Consider the following 19,644-nt stretch of genomic DNA (forward strand, 5'->3'; position numbering starts at 1 on the left):
CTCCACAAAATATATTATCTTGACATTACTACAATATTCCCTCGTTGTTCACGAGTTAATTACGATCTAACTATGAAACTTCCTCACTCTCACTCTCACTCACTCTCTTATTCTTTGTCTGTCTATAAATAACATTCTAAATCTTGGCTTTCTTTTTCAAGTTTCAAACCAATTACCAATCAATCTCCCTGAACTCCTTTCTTTCTTTTCATTTTCTGGATTTCAAATCCTTCACTTAACAAGAGAGAAATGGAAGTTCAACGCCAAATATATTCTGATCCCTCCAGCAAAACAAAGAAGAACCAAAAGCAGCAGAATTCACTGTCACAAACTTCTTCACTTTACTTAACAAACACTTTTTTCTTCGGTCTCTTCTTCTCCGTCGCATACTTTCTTCTTAACCGGTGGCGTGAAAAGATCCGAACCTCTACACCTCTCCATGTCCTCACAATCTCCGAGATTCTTGCTCTAGTTTCCCTCATTGCTTGCCTTATCTACCTTACGGCTTTCTTTGGCGTTGCCTTCATCCTTCATTACGATGAAGAAGAAGATGAAGTTGCTGACATTGCTGCGAAAACCACCAAAGTCATGCCAAATCTACCGGAGGAAATCCTTGTCCAAAAAGTTTTGTCCATGGAAGATGAGGAGGTTGTTGGTGCAGTGGTGTCTGGATCAATTCCATCTTACTCGCTTGAATCGAAGCTTGGAGATTGCCGACGTGCTGCTGTGATTAGGAACCAAGCTGTGGAGAGAGTTACTGGAAGGTCACTTGAAGGTTTACCAATGGAAGGTTTTGATTATGATTCTATATTAGGACAATGTTGCGAGATGCCAATAGGGTTTGTTCAGATTCCGGTGGGTGTTGCCGGTCCTTTGTTGCTCGATGGTAAAGAATACACCGTGCCAATGGCAACCACTGAAGGTTGTTTAGTTGCAAGTACCAACAGAGGTTGTAAAGCTATTTATGTTTCTGGTGGTGCTTCGGCAGTTGTCCTTCGTGATGGAATGACCAGAGCTCCTGTCGTAAGATTCAACTCCGCTAAAAGAGCTTCTCAGTTGAAATTCTTTTTGGAAGATCCTCTAAATTTTGATTCCATCTCTCATACATTCAACAAGTAAGTATTTTTGAATTTTGAATTTTGAATTTTTGTTGAAATGACTCATTTGGATAATTAATTGATTTTGTTTTGGATATATATTTAGGTCAAGTAGATTTGCAAGATTACAAAATATTAAAGCTACTATAGCAGGAAAGAATTTATACACTAGATTCACTTGTTCAACCGGTGATGCAATGGGGATGAACATGGTATCAAAAGGTGTACAAAACGTACTTGATTTTCTTCAAACTGATTTTCCTGATATGGATGTTATTGGTATATCTGGAAATTTTTGTTCGGACAAGAAAGCTGCGGCGGTGAATTGGATTGAAGGGAGAGGGAAATCAGTGGTTTGTGAGGCTGTAATTAAGGAAGAGGTGGTGAAGAAAGTGTTGAAGACTAGCGTGGAGTCTTTGGTTGAGCTTAACATGCTTAAAAATCTTACTGGTTCAGCCATGGCTGGTGCTCTTGGTGGCTTCAATGCACATGCTAGTAATATTGTTTCAGCAGTTTACTTGGCAACAGGTCAAGATCCTGCTCAAAATGTTGAGAGTTCTCATTGTATGACCATGATGGAAGCTGTTAATGATGGCAAGGACCTTCATATCTCAGTCACTATGCCTTCCATTGAGGTATAATTACTTGTTTTAATCTTTATTATTGGTTTGGTTATTGCATTACTTATCTCTAATTCTCAAGAATATTACTACTATAGTAAAAAAAAAAAAAAAAAAGGCATTGATTTTGTGTATGATTTATTTACATAATATTTTAATAATGCAGGTGGGTACAGTTGGAGGGGGTACACAACTTGCATCTCAATCAGCTTGTCTTAATTTACTTGGAGTTAAGGGAGCTAGTAAAGAGAGTCCAGGAGCAAACTCTAGGCAATTGGCAACTATAGTAGCTGGTTCAGTCCTTGCAGGAGAGCTTTCACTCATGTCTGCAATTGCAGCTGGTCAACTTGTTAAAAGCCACATGAAATACAACAGATCTAATAAAGATGTCACCAAAGTTGCTTCATGAGATAAATAACCTTTGCATGTATCATCAAGAATAATATTTCAAAAGGGCATTAGTTGATGTTATTGATAATGATGGGTGCACAGCCTGCAAACAAAACTTCATCCATGTATATGGTCCATGCCATGGGATCATATCTATCTCAAGTTGTACAGAAGCAGTTAAATGAGATTTATTTTGTATTTTTCTTCTTCTTTAGTGCTGTAGTATGTCTCAATTCCCATCCAAAGCTTAAAGATGTGGTGTACTATTTTAATATGAGATTTTTCTTTTCTTTTTATTTAATTTTCAATTTTTATTGCTTATAATTGTTATTTACCTCCTTTCGTTTTGATTGTCATTTTAGATTTATTTATACATATAAGAAGATCAATAATTTTTTGTACCAAAAAACGAAGATCTATAAATTTTACTATTTGTGATGGAATTATTTCTCTTTTTTCTATAAGACTCTTGACTATTTATAGTGTATCTCATTTTCTTTATTTTTTGTCTTCAATAAATACTAAAATGTATTATTGATAATATAATAACAAATATTAGTACATTTTAACTTTGAAAACAACAAGCAAATAAGAGCAAAAGTTTTCTAAACAAAACGACAAATAAAAAGAAAATGAGGGAGTATGTGCTAAGTTGTGTTTTTGTAATTTTAAAATGCCAAACATATATTTTAGTGGGATATTTTGAAAATAAACACGATACCAAAGTGAAATGTATACAACCGTTAAAAGTACACTAAGCAAAAATTAAGCATATTGCCTAAATTATCTAGCATAACTAATAAACTGGTTCATTCATATCAACAAGAATTGAGTGTAGATTTTTACTTCACTGCATACGAGTCTTGGTTGAGACAAATGTATACATTTGATGTTTGATGTATCTCACTGAAAAACAAAAATAGAAAAAAAATGACACTTGGATTAATACGACACTTTTAGATAAATGATGCTGACAATTTAAAACTAATAAGAGGTAATTGTGGTGCTCGTAAGTATGAGCAGAGTTAAGATGATGTGGTTGGAGGCACTGATAGAGAATATGTTTTGTAGATAGATATGAGGTGCTATGCTTGTTTTTGGCAATGTAAATTTTGATTGGTTTCTAACAATGTATTTAAAGAATATGGTGATGAGGATGCTAGATTTTAGTTATATTTTTGGGCATAAGTGGTTTATTAATTATTATTTGTGAGGATGTTTGATGTGGAACATGCTTATCTTGTGTTAGATAAACATTTTTCAATATTTTATATGTTTAACTTAAACTTTAACGGATAAGGAAAATATGATGTTTATATTTGTCGTATTCATACGTTTAATATATTGTAGTCGTTTGATTGAGCTTGTGTAATTCGTATTTTAATATAAACTATTTGATTTCGATCAAAGGACTATTAAAGCGCAATTGTGACAAACTATTCGAACTTAATAATTATTTTTATAAATAAGACCTAATAAAGTAATATTTATTCTAGAGATTGCAATTGTCATTGCCATTCTTATTTGAAGTTTACTAACTTAGGTTGCTTTAATGAAAGTTGAGTGTGGAGGATGTTTTTCCAATTCAATATTTCTAAAAACATTCCAACAAACTATAGAAAGTCGTGTTTTTCTTCTCCACTTCCCATATTTTTTTATTTGTTGTCTATATCCTATGAAATTATCATCATCTTCACCATTTTTTCCTTCATCCTCATCCATCCACTCTCACACACCATTTCTCCCACGCAACACACAAAACTCCAACCACGCCGCCACTCCATTACTCTCATCCAATCACATTCCTCCACGTTTCACATCCCCTCAACATAAAAACACCAACACTCTTACAAATTCGAACAACAACACCAAGACAAACACTAAAACAACAATCTCCATGGCCATCGAAACAGAAACCCAAACCCAAACCCAAACCGGGTTCAAATTAGTTGGCTTCAAGAACTTCGTCAGAGCCAACCCAAAATCAGACCGGTTCAATGTAAAACGCTTCCACCACGTCGAGTTCTGGTGCACCGACGCAACAAACACCGCACGCCGCTTCTCTCACGGACTCGGAATGCCGATTGTCGCTAAATCCGACCTCTCCACCGGAAACCTAACTCACGCTTCTTATCTCCTCCGCTCCGGCGACCTCAACTTCCTCTTCTCCGCCGCATATTCCCCTTCCATTTCTCTCTCCTCACCTTCCTCAACCGCCGCAATCCCCACTTTCTCCGCTTCCACTTGCTTCTCCTTCTCCGCTTCCCACGGCCTCGCCGTCCGTGCTGTTGCTGTTGAAGTCGAAGACGCTGAAGTCGCTTTCACCACCAGCGTAAACCTCGGTGCAATTCCATCGTCTCCTCCGGTTATCCTCGAAAATAACGTCAAACTCGCGGAAGTTCATCTCTACGGCGACGTTGTTCTACGTTACGTCAGTTACAACGACCTGAACCCGAACCAGAATCCGAACCTGTTCTTCCTCCCTGGTTTCGAACGTGTATCAGATGAATCTTCTAATTCATCGTTAGATTTTGGAATCCGAAGACTAGACCATGCCGTCGGAAATGTACCGGAGCTTTCATCAGCGGTGAAATACGTGAAACAATTCACCGGTTTTCATGAATTTGCTGAGTTCACAGCGGAAGACGTTGGAACGAGTGAGAGTGGATTAAACTCAGTGGTGTTAGCGAATAATGAAGAAACGGTTTTGCTTCCGATGAATGAACCTGTTTACGGAACAAAGAGAAAGAGTCAAATAGAAACGTATTTGGAACACAATGAAGGTGCTGGGTTACAGCATTTGGCGTTGATGTCAGCGGATATATTTAGGACACTGAGGGAAATGAGAAAGAGAAGTGGTGTTGGTGGGTTTGAGTTTATGCCTTCTCCTCCAGTGACTTATTATCGTAATTTGAAGAATCGCGTTGGCGATGTTTTGAGTGATGAACAGATTAAGGAGTGTGAAGAGCTTGGGATTCTGGTTGATAGAGATGATCAGGGTACTCTGCTTCAGATTTTTACCAAGCCTATTGGTGATAGGTATGTATATGCTCTTTTAGAATCATATCATGTAATTACATTTCATTTTGTTGCCTTGATTTCATTATTAGCATAGCAACTAGACTATAGTCAAGTGGTTAGAGTTATGTGGTTAATAAGCTTCAGATAAGTTAGAATCGAATCGATATGAGCACTTGGGCTTGATTATGCCTAGAACAATCATTGACTAGGTTTTACTTACCTCTATCCCCCGAACTCCGGATTATGACTATAGCAACTTATCCCATTATTATTTGTTTGGTTTGGGGTCCGGGTTCCTTTGCAGCACTTCAACTGAGCCGTTGAATACAATACTGCACCTGAATCCAACGACTTTGCAACAGCTGCATTGGCGTCGTGTAAAATTTTCAATAGTTGATTTAACGCATGCTAAAACCCTCGTCCTTTTTCCTTCTCTTAAATTACACGTGATTTACACAATGATGATTCTCATCACTTAGGATGACATGAGCTATGAGGATTCTCATCACTTAAATAAGTAGTTGGGGTTCCAAATCTGATTCTTGTGCATGTAGTGCCTAGTTAAGAGCAGAAAACCGCTGCAGTGCCTTCAAATTCTTTGAATAGAATAATCTCTTGCTTACTGATGGAAATCATAGGCCAAAATAATGTTACACATGATTTGTGTTAACTGATTTACCACGTTTGTGGACTATTTTGATCAAACTTCTATTTTATCATGTTCAGTTAGGGATCAAAGACACTACTATAACCATTCTTATGCATGATCAGACTCTTAGCATTACTAGAACCATTTTTGTGCATGATCAGAATCTTAGCTTTTTTCCTGAAATAATGAAAGTGTAGCTAAGTAACCTCAGAAATTGACCCCTACCCTACCTAGCCACAAATAGACCTGAACAGGATTGTACTAAACCTGCTTGGTGTGTGGCTCTGGTTGACTTGAAACTGGTGCTATGATCGACTTAAAATTGGTTCATCATATAGTAATGATCGATAATGTTCAAAGGGAGTATTGGTAAATATTGTTTACAATTTGATTAACATTTCTTTCCCTTTAAAAAAAGTGCTAACATGAAAGATTCTCCCTACATAATTTTCGAAGAACGTCAGAACAGGTAGGAGTAGTTTAGTAATCAACCAAGCATATAGGAATAAGGAATTGAATTGCTTGATTTATCATTTATTTTGGTTTGATGCTTTCGTGTACTTGAGTAGTAAAAATGCTCCTTGAATTGACAGCAAGTTTATGGGAACAAATTCATTGTGACGCAATTACTGATCTTGACCTTCAATCTAAATAAATGATTGAGATCGTTTGAAATTGATTTAGCAAATGTGTAATCTAAGTCATTAGATCTCAAATCACATGGCTGAAGCTGATTACTGCGTAAAACTACGTGATACTTTTACAGCAATCCAAATCCCTATATTATATATCGAGAATGTTTTTACTTAGTCCCTCTCACCCTGTTTATTTCTTAGACCATCGATTTGATAGTGTGTTGTGTCAGTGTGTTTAAGCCTCTTGCCTTGTATAATGGGGGAGTTATGATTAGTTAAATATCGTTGGCGTTGATTTGCTACTTGTGTAAAATGTGCAGGCCAACCATATTTATAGAGATAATTCAGAGAGTTGGATGCATGCTCAAGGACGAAGAAGGGAAGGAGTATCAAAAGGGAGGATGTGGGGGCTTTGGAAAAGGAAACTTCTCGGAGCTTTTCAAATCCATTGAAGAGTATGAGAAGACTTTGGAAACTAGAAGAACTGCATGATCCTCGTTCTGATCTTTTGTGGTGCTCCTACTTTTCCAGCAAGTCATTTGTTTACTGTAATGCTTTTCTTTGACCTAGTGGATGGTGGGAGTTTAGAGACCTTGGAACTAGGATGTTGATGTTGTTCTGTTATACTGAGCCAACTATATGTAAATCATCACGTGTAAACGGACAATAATAAGTGCTTTAAATTTTACTGCAAGTTTTAGTTAGAAAACATACTTTAAACTCAGTAAGCATTATCTTTCCAAAAGTATATATGAAGAACTGGTCCATTGCTTTTTTTGGCAGTCAATATTACGACTTTAATTTTACAACACTTTTCTTAAATTTTAATCCATGAAGTTATTAGATATTAAGAATGAAGACAGTGTATAAAAAATATATCAGAAATAACAAAAACATAAAGTTATGTTGGTTTAATTGTCTGTAGTTCAATGAACCTACTGACATCAAACAACAATTGTAACTAAACTTCTAGGTAATATAAAATCGATTCTCTATTGATCATCAATTAAAAAACAATTAGCCATGGATTTTGGACAATTTTTCTTTAAAATAAAATCGACTCTGTATTGAGTGTATCAATTAAAAAACAAATGGGTGAAAGCAAAATCAAAAAATTCCATTGCCGGGAATCGAACCCGGGTCTCCTGGGTGAAAGCCAGATATCCTAACCGCTGGACGACAATGGAAAGTTGTGACAATAATTGACGACGATTCAACTATATATAATATTCGTATTAAAAAGGTTTTCTTAGACCTAAAAAAGTTTTGCTTCTTTTTTTTCGTTAAATAAAAAAGAACTAAGTGAAATCCATTTGCACATGAGAAATTAAGCTAAAAGCCCTCAAAATAATAGGGTACCTCTCACAAACTTATAGACAAAGAAAATGATGTTTAAGTATATTTATTGGTAATTTATTCCTTTAAGTTTATAGGAGATTGACTTTCTTCTATCGATTTATGAAAATATATTTGCTTATTCTGATTAATGCATACAAAATCTTATACACGTTAAATGAAAAAGAGAGAAAGTCCAATAGAGCAATATTTTACTAAAGTTATATTTTTTTTGGATGCGTGTCACTAATTAAGGTTGACATTCATAAAGTAAAGAATGTGAACTATAATTAAATAATGCAATTAGAAAAAAGCACACACTCCTTTCCTTCATCACATATGGGCATTGTGCTTACTGAAAATAAAACCACTCAAGCATGCTAATGAATGATTCCAACTTCACGCCACAAAAGAACAGATTAGTTTAATTTAATTTCATCCAACAAGTGAATAGCAAGTATATATATAACTTAGTATACATATATGCATATGCTCTATATAAAGCAAAAGCCAAAGAGAAGAATCAATATTTGAATTAGAGAGAAGATATGAAACAAAGTAACAAAGGGCATGTTCCGGTGCTAGTAAGCAAAGGAGGAGAAGATATGGAGAGGATTTGGGTGAGCATCAAAGTGATTCATCATCCAAAAATTGTTGAATTCTTAGAACAATCTGCTAAAGAGTATGGATACCAACAAGGTGTGCTTAGAATCATATGTGATGTTGACGACTTTAAAGACATTCTTGCTAACATCTCCTAATCTTTCGACAAAAAGAAAAAGAGTTGGCACCTCACCAGATGCTTTGCCTTGGTTGAGTAATTTTTTCATTTTTATTCTTTGGTTTTCCCTATGTTCAATATACTAAGATTACTTTATTCGAAGCACTTTCAGATCGTCTCTTCCAACTAATCGAATTTGAAAATTAGTTCGTTATATTGTTGGAATCTAGTTTATTTTGCTAGACCAACATCACCAATACAATTTTATTTTTTATAAGAGGGATCGTCTCGGTTGAGTATTAAAACTCACATGTAATCTCCGTGAGCATAGCTCAATTGGTATGAACATGCATTGTTATATGTAGGGGTCAGGATTTAAACCCCGGACATCCCACTTATTCACCTTAAAAAAGGTGAATTCTAACCACTAGATTACTTAAAAAAAAAAAAAAAAAACTCAATAAAATATACGATTAGTCTATATTTTTAGTCAGCGGCGAAGCTAGCAATAATTCTATGAGGTGGCCACACAAAAATTAGTCTATATTTTTACTGCGGCGAAGCTAGCAGTAAAATATACTTAAAGATTTTTTTTTAAACTAAACTAACCCAGTAGGCAACAAAAATTCACAATAATTATTACTTATATAAAATGTTCTTCATAAAATATACACTTGATTCAACAAGAACGGATTATACCAAAAAATATGGCAATAAACTATTTTGTACCAAAAAAGCCACAGTAGAATAGCGGATTGTACCAAGAAGCTTTAAAACAACGAGGATGATCATCATTTGATAAAGGATATGTTATAAGAATAGGTTGGCATGGCCCACGTCTAAGATAGGCACGGCGAATTTCATCTCTTTGATTTACAGGAAAGTCCCAAATCATCGGTCGCAATCCTGGATCTACTTCAATTTGAGAACAACTCATTTCTTTCTTCATGACGAAGTCTTTGGTGTTTTGGCTCAGATTGTTCTTGTTCTTGAGGTGAAACATTGAGGTTGGATGCTTTAATTGGAGAGGAACTACTTGCAGCATTTGTATCCACTCTTTTAAAGAATGTGTCAATAGTTTTCATTTTACTCATACCTAAAATAATAAATCAAATAAACATAAGAATTTTTGTTGTTTAAGTCAAATGTTACAAAAAAAAAAAAAAAAAAAAAAAGAACTAGAACTATACGGTATTATTGTTAACCTAATTTGTTTTTCCTAACCCAAAACTAATTTTTTATGAAATTGCTTAACTAAAACATAAAAAGGTACAAAAATATAGTAACCATAAAAACTAACCAAAGTTTTAACAGCTTGTAGTGCTATCTCATATCATATATGCTAAATTCTAAAGCAAAACATTAAAAATTGGTTTCAAATTAAATAAGATTATTGTGAATTGAGATCAATCGAATCTAATTATGTTGCTTGATGTTAGTTGTTGATGTTTAGGTCACCATGTCGTTTGTGGCTCTTCTCTTCCATTCCATGTATTGTGTAACTGTATTGTGATTGTGAAAAGTGAAAAGTGAAAAGTGAAAAGTTAAAAAGTCATCCTTGTTTTATTAATTGTGTGGTGCTGGTGGGCTGAGAGTTTGTGGGTCTACAATTGTATTACTTTATTTGTTAAATAAATCAAATATTGTTATTATTTATTATTTATCTTTTTTTGGTGTTAATCTTTCGGTTCCTATACGACATTATCAAATATTTGAAGTTCGATCGGAAGTTAAATAAAAATAGAAAAAATTATTTCACTTAAAATTAAACTTGGGGTAGCTAAATATATATTATTAGAGGATAGCTAAATATAAAAATATACCTACTCGCTCAAATTTTTTTTTTTTTTTTTGGGTAGCAAGGGCTACCCCTCCCTTGTTCTACCATCCGCCCCTGTTTTTAGTGTCTTTTACATTAAGGTAAGTATTACTTTTGTCTCTCGATAAATTTCCACCAGCTTTGGACCTCTATTTTTTTTTTTTTGGAACTATAGTATAGAACGAACATATCTTTAATTACGTAACATTGCAAGCTTTTGATGAGATAAATGACCTAAGTAATATAAATAAATAAGATAAAAAAAGAACTCTCGTATGTTTTTGCCAAATATGTATGATGAATGTGAGATCTAACAAACTCAATTACCTAATATACATTTTTAGGCTACTTTTTTTATTGCATCCACATATATCATCGCAAAAAAGCTCGAGAAAATTACATGTTAGAAATTCAAGTGACTAGCATATTAGATGAAAGTAGACATGTTGGTCACCACATAAGGGAAGAAGAGAAGTGTCAACACTATTATCTTTTCAACATTCTCTTTACACTTAGTTTTTTATTGAATGAAATTCATATATAGATCATACCATTTTACATGGTACCCATCTATAAAGTGTGGGACAAACATGAATTTCACTTAATTAAAGAATGGATGTTAGAGACAGTGTTACTAGTACTTCTTAAATGAATAAATTTATATACCTAATGTTATCATGATTTTTATAAAAATGTAATGTCCAAATTATTTGTTTGGTTGCTCAAACCCTAATATGCAAGCCTTCCAATTCTTAAGCTCCCTTGTGAATATAACAGTGGTATATATCAAAGTCATTGTTCAACTTAAGGGAAGGAGAAAAAGTAGTTTCATGTATTACAATATGATTCAGCTCAAGTTTTCATTGTGCCTCCAGCTGAGGTATCCAATATCACCCTAGTCGAGCTGTCAGCCCTAGAGTGAAGATATTCATATGATTCAGCTCATTAATACCATTCTCAAACACCTTTTAAGCAACAATTTAAATTATTATGATACATCATAAAGAGACTCTGCATCACCTTGCCCACAAGAAACTTCTCTTCTAGATCTTCCCAAGTTTGGACACTGCCACTTGGAAGAGCCAACAACCAGTCTTTTGCTCATCCTATTATAGACATATCTTCCGTGATTCCTTATGGAAAGCAGTGTTGACAAATTTAATAGAACTTGCTCAAATTAAAATCGGAGTTGCCTTGTTAAAATTAATAAATAGCCACTGACAACGGCTTCAAAAACTTGATTGTCGATTTAACAATTGTACTAAATTGTCAGTGTGTAATAATATTGATAAATTTGTCTCAACAGGGATTGTGAAATTTCTATCTGACAACAACAATTATAATTAGGATGTATAAATTTGAGGGTTACGCTTGGAAATATTTGATTAGCAATTAACGAGATAAAAACTGATAAAAAGAGTGATTAGATTTTGTTCAATTCGGCCCTCTATTTCTACTTGATAACCATGTCCAAAGCCTAGAATTGCCTACATAATTTCACCATATTTGAACAAACTAGCTATGACCAATGTCTTGGACCATAACTCTCTTCACTAATTACAACCCCCTAAAGTCTTTGGTGATTTCGTAATCATTAAAGGTTTGATTGCACATTAAAAAATTGTCAGAAATATGATAATAGAATATTTATAAAGCTAATAGAGATTGAACAATTAATATTAAGTCAAGTTTCAAAAACTAGGATTAATAGTCATTCAAAATCTAGATCGATTCATAAAAATTTATAAACGCATAAAAAGTGTTATGAGCAAATATTAACTAAATAAAACTAAGCAATTCAATTGTATTCTAAGGTACACAATTGATTACATACTTGAAGTAACTACAGAGAAGGTCCTCTATATGACCTAACCTTGAAAACTAACTGCTCATGATAACTAAACATAAACAAAAGTATATGAAAAGCAATACATAAGTATAGGATCATTGTATGATGGTTCCACCCCTCCGAGATGTTTTCGGTTTCGCCTAGCCTTCAAGAATAGTGTTCTCCAACTTCCAGGTCGTAAAAAGTCTCCTTTTCAAAGAGAAAGAGTGTGGTTTTTAATTAATCCGTGTTTCCCTAATTTTCAAGAAACGGTCGTGCGGGACGCGCATGGCGTTGCGCGCATCACACATGAGACAACGACGAGACACTTTTGTTTTCTTCCTAGTAGCACGATGCACAACTCTTAGTGTGCATTGAATGACCCAATAGGTAACTCTTTTGCATTCTTTCTTCATTGTCTCATTTCTCCTTACTGAAATATTTGTAGTGTCTATACTCCAAAAGGTTACTTGATACATCTTATAAACAAAGTCGTCTGATTTGTGCGATTTGTCATGGTCCCTAAGTCTTGTGGGCACTTTTATTCATTCCATGATCCTTCCTTTGATTTATTACAAAACTCAATTAAAACATATAAACATTTGCTAAAATAACTATAAAATGACTCCTGACATATGTTAAATATATATCATGGCAGTCTGTCATCACAAATCCAAACACAAATCCTATATCTTTTAAAAGAAAGTAAAAACCTCAATTTATGGATTAAATGTGAAGACATAAAATTATCAAAAGAAGGAAATAGTTTATAATAACTGGACCGATGTTTTTGGTACATCAATAATAAATGTGATACGACTAAAGGCTAATTAATCTAGTAGGAAGAATATGTAACTTGGACAACTTGCAATTTGCACCTTGTGAACAACAATAATACAAGTTTCTATTTAAAAATAATGTTAAATTTTTCTAGGAGGTTCTCTTTAATTGACTTGTTATGTTAATAGATACCACTTAAACCCCTTGCCACTAAACTAATCCCCTTGTATGAAACTATACTTGCATATTCTGATGTACGCACACGTAGTAACAGAAAGTCTAATACACGTTAAATAAAAGAGAGGGAAAGTCCAATAAAGCAATATGTCACTAAAGTTATTTTATTAAGATGTCACTAAATATAGGTTGACATTCGTAAAGTCAAGACAATGAACTATATTAAATAATGGTAATAGAAAAGCACACTCCTTTCCTTCATCACCTATGGACATCATGGTTATTAAAAATAGGAAAATGTTACATAGACACCTTTTAATTGCATACACCTTTGTACACCCTATGTATTAGGAAGAGAGAAGAAAAGAAGAAAGAGAAAGTGTACTTATGCGGGGTTCATATGACCACATATCAGATTTTTGTGTGGGTGTCAAGGGATGTATTGCCACTTAAGGGTGTTTATGTATCATAACTCTTAAAAATATACTACCACTCAAGCATGCTAATGAATCATTCCAACTTTACGCCACACAAGAATATATTAGTTTAATTTAATCTCATCCAACAAGTGATCAATACCAAGTATATAAATATGTAGACATATTTGCATAAGCTTTATATAAATCAAAATGCAAAGATATACAGAAGAATTAATACTGAATGAGATAGGAGAGATGAAACAAAGTAACAAAGGGCATGTTCCAGTGCTAGTAGGCAAAAAGGAAGAAGAAGAAGAAGAAGATATGGAGAGGATTTGGGTGAGCATCAAAGTGATTCACCATCCCAAAATTGTTGAATTGTTGGAACAATCTGCTAAAGAATATGGATACCAACAGGGTGTGCTTAGAATCAGACGTGATATTGAGATCTTCAAAGTCATTCTTGCTAACATATCTTGCACTTCACGGGTTGCTTTGTCTAATTAATTGTCTTTGTTATTAGTATTAAACTCAATGTAACATTATTATTTTCATTCAAATCCCCTTTTTATTCACCAAACTCTCTGTAATAATATATAGTCTATCTTTTTAGTCTTAATAACTATTACTTTTTGTCTCTCAAATAAATTTTCGTCAGCTTTCGACCTCTATTTTTTTGGGGTATGTAGAATGGAATATGTGTTTTGGTTAGACATAATTTAACATGTTAATAGTCTCGTGACTTTGGTCAGTAGAAATCTGTGAAGCCCGGATACGAGATACGATACGGATACGATACTGCACCGATACGTCGATACGGAAAAATTTCAAAAATCAAGATACGATACGGCTGAGATACGTTAATAAAAAAAAATTATATAATTAAATGTACAATATAATTATAACCATTTTTTTAATATGCAAGTATATTAACAAACACAAGAAACCAGGCTCGTAGCACATTAACATAAATATAAATAATATTGACGATTAAGAGAGTGGTCATTAGTCAATTACATACACAATATATACCAAAAAGAGCACCATCATAGCTATACATCAATGCTACACTATATCCAAAAGGAACTTGTTAGTGTTATACTATATCGATCCAAAAAAGAATCACTATATCCAAAAAAAGAACACATCAGTACTAAGAGTTAACACTAACAAGTAACTAACGTTTACATCTCCTCTCATCCATTCTCATCATCAAGATACAAATCAACTTCCAAATCCGATTCATCCAAAGACAACTCTGCTAACTCAATTCCAACACCATCAAGCGGTTCATGTGCATCTCCACTAATGTCCCACATTCTTAGAAAGGGAAAGATGCAATTGGTTGTGTGGTGTGGTGTGGGTCGTACCGGCACCAAAGAAAGATAAAGAAAATGTATATACTCCCTCCGTCCCTATATGTAAGCACCCATTTGATTTTATTTTTGTCCCTAAATGTAAACTCCTTTTCAAATTACTAGATGCATTTATTATTATTTTCCTAAACATACCCCTAATTAATCCTACTAATTTGTCTTGAAATACAAAAAGTCAAATTTAATACACATACAAACAAAGGACAATTTAGTAATATTAACACATAAAATAGACACATTAACTACACTAACAACTTTTCTTAAGAAATGTGAAAAAAGCAAAGGGGGTTACATATAGGGACGGAGGGAGTATATTATAGTAATATAATGTTTTTATTCTTATTTTTTAAAAAAAAAAAACAGAAATCAAAATAATATAAAAAAACACAAGTATCTGTGTGTATCGGGATGTATCGGAAAGTATCGGATAATTATTTTTTAAAAAAATAAAATTTAATATTTGGATACTCTCCGGATACGTATCAGGAAGTATCGGGCAGGTATCGGTGCAGGATACGCAGGGGATACGGTACGTCATCCATTTTGAAGTATCGGGGCTTCACAGGTAGAAATACTGCCTGCGATATGCAGAGTTGAGTTTTGAATCCTGAATTTTCTATGTATTTATTTTAAAGGATGAATTTCTAATCAATATACCACTTGAACTAAAGAAAATGTAACATATTAATTAAAATATGTGTCGTTTTAGTAAAAAAAAAAGTTTCGAAATGAATGTCACTTGAAGTTTTCAATGTAGAATTATTATTTTACTTTCAATTGTACCTTCTAATTAATTAAGCGTACACTACTTCTAAAACATTACACCAATAGTAAATAAGACTAGTTTAATAAAATTGCCGTGTCTTTTGATATCATTATTACATTTCTTAATTTATGTATAAAAACTTTAAACAACGCTCATTTTAAAACGGATGGAGCACGATTTTTATTGCTTTTCCCATAAAATGTATGTTTGATTTACTGCTTCTTTCATATAGTTTGCGGTTAAAGGTAAGTTGTAATATTTGTACCCAAAAAAATAGTTCATGATATATGAAATGATCTACTTTAGATTTTTATTCTCCATGCATGTGACATGGACACCTCATAACCGTTGATAATGCTGTCGAGGGAAAAAAAATGCCAAATTATAAGAGTGGTTCATGAATTTGACATGCTATTGCATCAAATTAATTGAATCTTGCAATTGGTGCACCATAAAGCAGGGGCGAAGGATTTGGGTTAGCTACTACATCTACATGTACATGGTGCATGGTTGTTTTTCCACATAATAACCGAGTAATTTTGGAGAAATACTTGCTCCGTCGTAAACATAAATAGAAAAGTTTAGGCACATACTCATTAATGAAAAAAATAAAAGAGAAAATAATTGCATGATGTGACTATATTTATTCTCATTTATTTTACTCAATTTATGTGAGTGTGTATAAAAAAATTCATTTGTGTTTGCCCCCGAGTAAGACTTGCTCGTAATCTTGATAAGTAAAATAAGCCAAAACATATAATCAAATGATTGAGTTTAAGTAGTTAATAAGTACTCTTTAAGATAAATGGTTCAGTAGAAACTAAACTTAATTCCTGAAAATAATTCTTAACCAGATTTTATTTATCTTCCAACCAAACTTTTAATAGATACCTTTCTCCTAAAAACATGTGTACTATGCTTAACCAAAGATCGTGGCAGCTAGGCTTCAAAGTTCATCAATGTATATATGTGACACACTTGTTTAATTTATCATTAAGGTGAAATGGATGAATCAAAATTGCATAGCAATACAATTGAGAATTCTCTCAAATTCTTTCATCCCATCTATAGGAACTTCCGTGTATAAATTCATGTAAAGCAAAAAAGGATGATGATGAATCACAAGAGTTTTGTAATGCTCAAACTTGTTTGTTAAAAGAAAACAACACGCATTGCTCTTTCAACTTTTCTGCTAAGTTTCACTTAAAAAACAAGAAAATCCCATAGAAATTGAATACAAAACATATTATGCAATATTCTCTCAAAAAAAAACATATTATGAAATATATGCATTCGTACCTATATATATACTACATCCGTTCCTAAATATAGGAACCTTTTATCAAAATTACGGAAATTAAGAAAGTTGGTAGTAATATTAAATTTGTATATAATTATTGTTGTTTTTACAATTTTATTCTTAAGAGAGAGTTAATTTATGTTTTCAATATAATATTTATTGTTGATTGAAGAAAAATATGCAAAATAAATAAGGGTATGTTAGTAAAGAAATAATTGATGTACTTAAAAATATCAAATGAGTCATATAAAAAGGACAACTTTTTTCAAAAGAGTTGTATAATTAGGAAGGAATGTTGTATATTTATTCGTTTAATTAGTGATGTACCTGTATTTGTTTTTTTTTTTAAGGAATGTACGTGTATTTATTTATACACACGAACGCATACACGCTATTCTATGTAGTATAACTTTTGGTAAATATACTTAGCATCACGTGCATTATTTGGTGAGTTTTAAACTACCCTTGAAGATTTTGGATTATTTACCGAACAATCAAATGAATGTTAGCTACGTGAGTAAATTTGGAAGTGATACACAAATTAATTTTTACTCTATTTATAAATTTGTTTATGTGACTAATTTTTATTAAGGGTTTTGCAATGGTTAAGGAAGTCAAAAGTAACATGTTTGTATTGATTTCAACAATATTTTAACTTTTAAAAAGATAAATTTATCATTTTTTACCACTTTTCAATGCTATATTCTTATCCAATAATGGTTAACATTCTCATTGTTGGATAAATTATTCGCAATTCTTCCAAAGTAACGTAAAGTAAACCGTATTTATTTACACGATACAATTTCCAAGAACCTCATTGGCCATGACATGACCCCGTCATTTCCGTCAAATTATATGCATAATTAAACCCCCTTTTTTTCTTAAAAGTTTTTAAATGAGTTCATATTTGTGACATTCGTGAGCAAAGTGTGACTCATACGAAATAACATTGCTCTTATTTTTTAATTCAACTTTTACTGAAGAAAGCATTATTTTCTTCTATATGAATCAAATACCTAACAGAAAATATACAGAAAGTAGAAATAACACATGCACAAGTCACGGGTTGCATTGGTCGAAAATGACAACCACTAAATTACTACGTTATTGCACCAAACAATTATGTCCAAAGAAATATACACGTAACACCATATTTAGTAAATGGCGCAATCAAACTTCCACCATTGCATAGCAACCCCACAAAAACCATACTCTATTTATGTGCCTACATACAAAAAAATTCTTGATTAATGTTATTAACCAAATACTTGAGCCATCCATTGCCTATATCGTCTATAGCAATAAAAACCGTGAATTACGAAACTTTTAAAAATGTTAGTAGCTTCTTGTCATTTCCTGTGACTGATTAGTGCCGTATTCTAATAGATAAGCATATCTAAGGCTAAATTTAGAACCTTCTCACCTTTTTATCATTACCCTACGTACCCACTTTGTGTTAGCATTTGATTCCGCCATATTAGGTAAATGTAATTATCATGACATGGTCCCTTTTCTGCATATTTATGTGTATAAATATCTAACATACTTCCTTTCAAAACATGCACAAATATTTTCATGTTATAAACCAATCAGTTGTCCCTCAACTATCTACCATTTTTTTTATATACTTTTTCCTCTTTTTCCCACCTCTATGGCCTCATGTGAAAACAATGATACGAGTTTAGTAGATATTGATTTGGAGGCATTTGAAATTGATGAAAATCTCTTGAGAGAACTGCTCGAAGAGGAAGAGGGCAAGAGTGATGTTCATGGTAACAAAGAATGCATAGAAGAAAGCATTAATGTTAACCCTAACATGATGGACGAGGAGCAAGAGGGGCAGAAACACAACTGTTTGGAAAAGAATGAGTGTCACTATGTTCATGACTTTGAGTGGCTCAATATGATGGACATGATGGAGCCAGCCAACCCACTAGACGACGTGGTGACAATGAATTGGTTTTCAGATGATGTTGGGAGGTTAGACTTTGACTTTGGTTATGTTAATGGAGAATTTTGTCCTCAAATTTGCGATGGGCATTTCTCTAATGATGCAAATTACGGTTGCTTGTGGGGAGAATATTGATAGTTAGATACATATCAAAGTTTAGCCACTAGTAATATCGAAAATTAGACCCAAAAAAAAAAAAGATGGGGGGAGGGACAATAGCTAAAGTATCTTAAGTGTTAAAGAATCTGATTTATAATTGGCAAGTTAAAAAGAGCATAATTATGGCTTTTAGCTTCCATCAAAATTGTGTCTTAATCTATAGTAATACTACTAATAACCACGTATTGACCATATTGCAAGTATATTTGTATTTCAGTTTAATTTCATCATAGTATAAAGAAGAGTTCTAAAAATCTGTCAGAAAAATGTTCTTTTAAACCATTTTTGGTTAGGCACACATGTATTATTATTTGAAGGAAATCGAATGCTTTTGAATAAAAAACTTTGAACATAATAATTTAATTTATTTTTGCAATGTAGTAGGACTCCCAATATTAAATGTCTAAAATGTGCCTAACTGTCACATTGCCAACTATATGGGGAATAATAATAGCCCAGGACCAGCCTTTTTAAGCCAGCCAGCTATGTTCTAACTCGAGCACACATCTTGATAGGAAAAATCAAAATAATGAAAAACAGAGTGAAACTGCTTTTACTAATGCAATGATGCATACAAGGTTTAAAAATGACAACACATGCG

At 33.1% G+C, this 19,644-nt stretch overlaps 2 protein-coding genes and 1 non-coding gene across 3 annotated transcripts; 2 read left to right on the forward strand and 1 right to left on the reverse strand.

Annotated features, from left to right (window-relative positions):
* Window positions 1–96: 96 nt before the first annotated feature.
* Window positions 97–2,428, forward strand: LOC11435433 (3-hydroxy-3-methylglutaryl-coenzyme A reductase 1). Its single transcript, XM_003617342.4, has 3 exons — window positions 97–1,115; window positions 1,204–1,732; window positions 1,884–2,428. Exons 1-3 carry the CDS (start codon window positions 250–252, stop codon window positions 2,124–2,126), a joined length of 1,638 nt encoding a protein of 545 aa, XP_003617390.1. The 5' UTR covers window positions 97–249; the 3' UTR covers window positions 2,127–2,428.
* A 1,354-nt stretch (window positions 2,429–3,782) lies between these two features.
* LOC11442258 (4-hydroxyphenylpyruvate dioxygenase) lies at window positions 3,783–7,199 on the forward strand. Its single transcript, XM_003617343.3, has 2 exons — window positions 3,783–5,146; window positions 6,733–7,199. Exons 1-2 carry the CDS (start codon window positions 3,783–3,785, stop codon window positions 6,902–6,904), a joined length of 1,536 nt encoding a protein of 511 aa, XP_003617391.2. The 3' UTR covers window positions 6,905–7,199.
* A 328-nt stretch (window positions 7,200–7,527) lies between these two features.
* Window positions 7,528–7,599, reverse strand: TRNAE-UUC (transfer RNA glutamic acid (anticodon UUC)). Its single transcript has one exon. It is a non-coding gene; the product is annotated as a tRNA-Glu (tRNA).
* Window positions 7,600–19,644: the final 12,045 nt, after the last annotated feature.

The sequence above is a fragment of the Medicago truncatula genome, chromosome 5, assembly GCF_003473485.1.
Source record: "Medicago truncatula cultivar Jemalong A17 chromosome 5, MtrunA17r5.0-ANR, whole genome shotgun sequence".
Taxonomy (NCBI): Eukaryota; Viridiplantae; Streptophyta; class Magnoliopsida; order Fabales; family Fabaceae; genus Medicago; species Medicago truncatula.

Bases quoted from the DNA above. Each gene is read 5' to 3' on its own strand.
- LOC11435433 (XM_003617342.4), top strand. From the start codon at position 250: ATGGAAGTTCAACGCCAAATATATTCTGATCCCTCCAGCAAAACAAAG. The intron at 1,116-1,203 runs GTAAGTATTTTT...ATATATATTTAG, and splicing joins ATCTCTCATACATTCAACAA to GTCAAGTAGATTTGCAAGAT. The intron at 1,733-1,883 runs GTATAATTACTT...TTAATAATGCAG, and splicing joins TCACTATGCCTTCCATTGAG to GTGGGTACAGTTGGAGGGGG.
- LOC11442258 (XM_003617343.3), top strand. From the start codon at position 3,783: ATGAAATTATCATCATCTTCACCATTTTTTCCTTCATCCTCATCCATC. The intron at 5,147-6,732 runs GTATGTATATGC...TAAAATGTGCAG, and splicing joins ACCAAGCCTATTGGTGATAG to GCCAACCATATTTATAGAGA.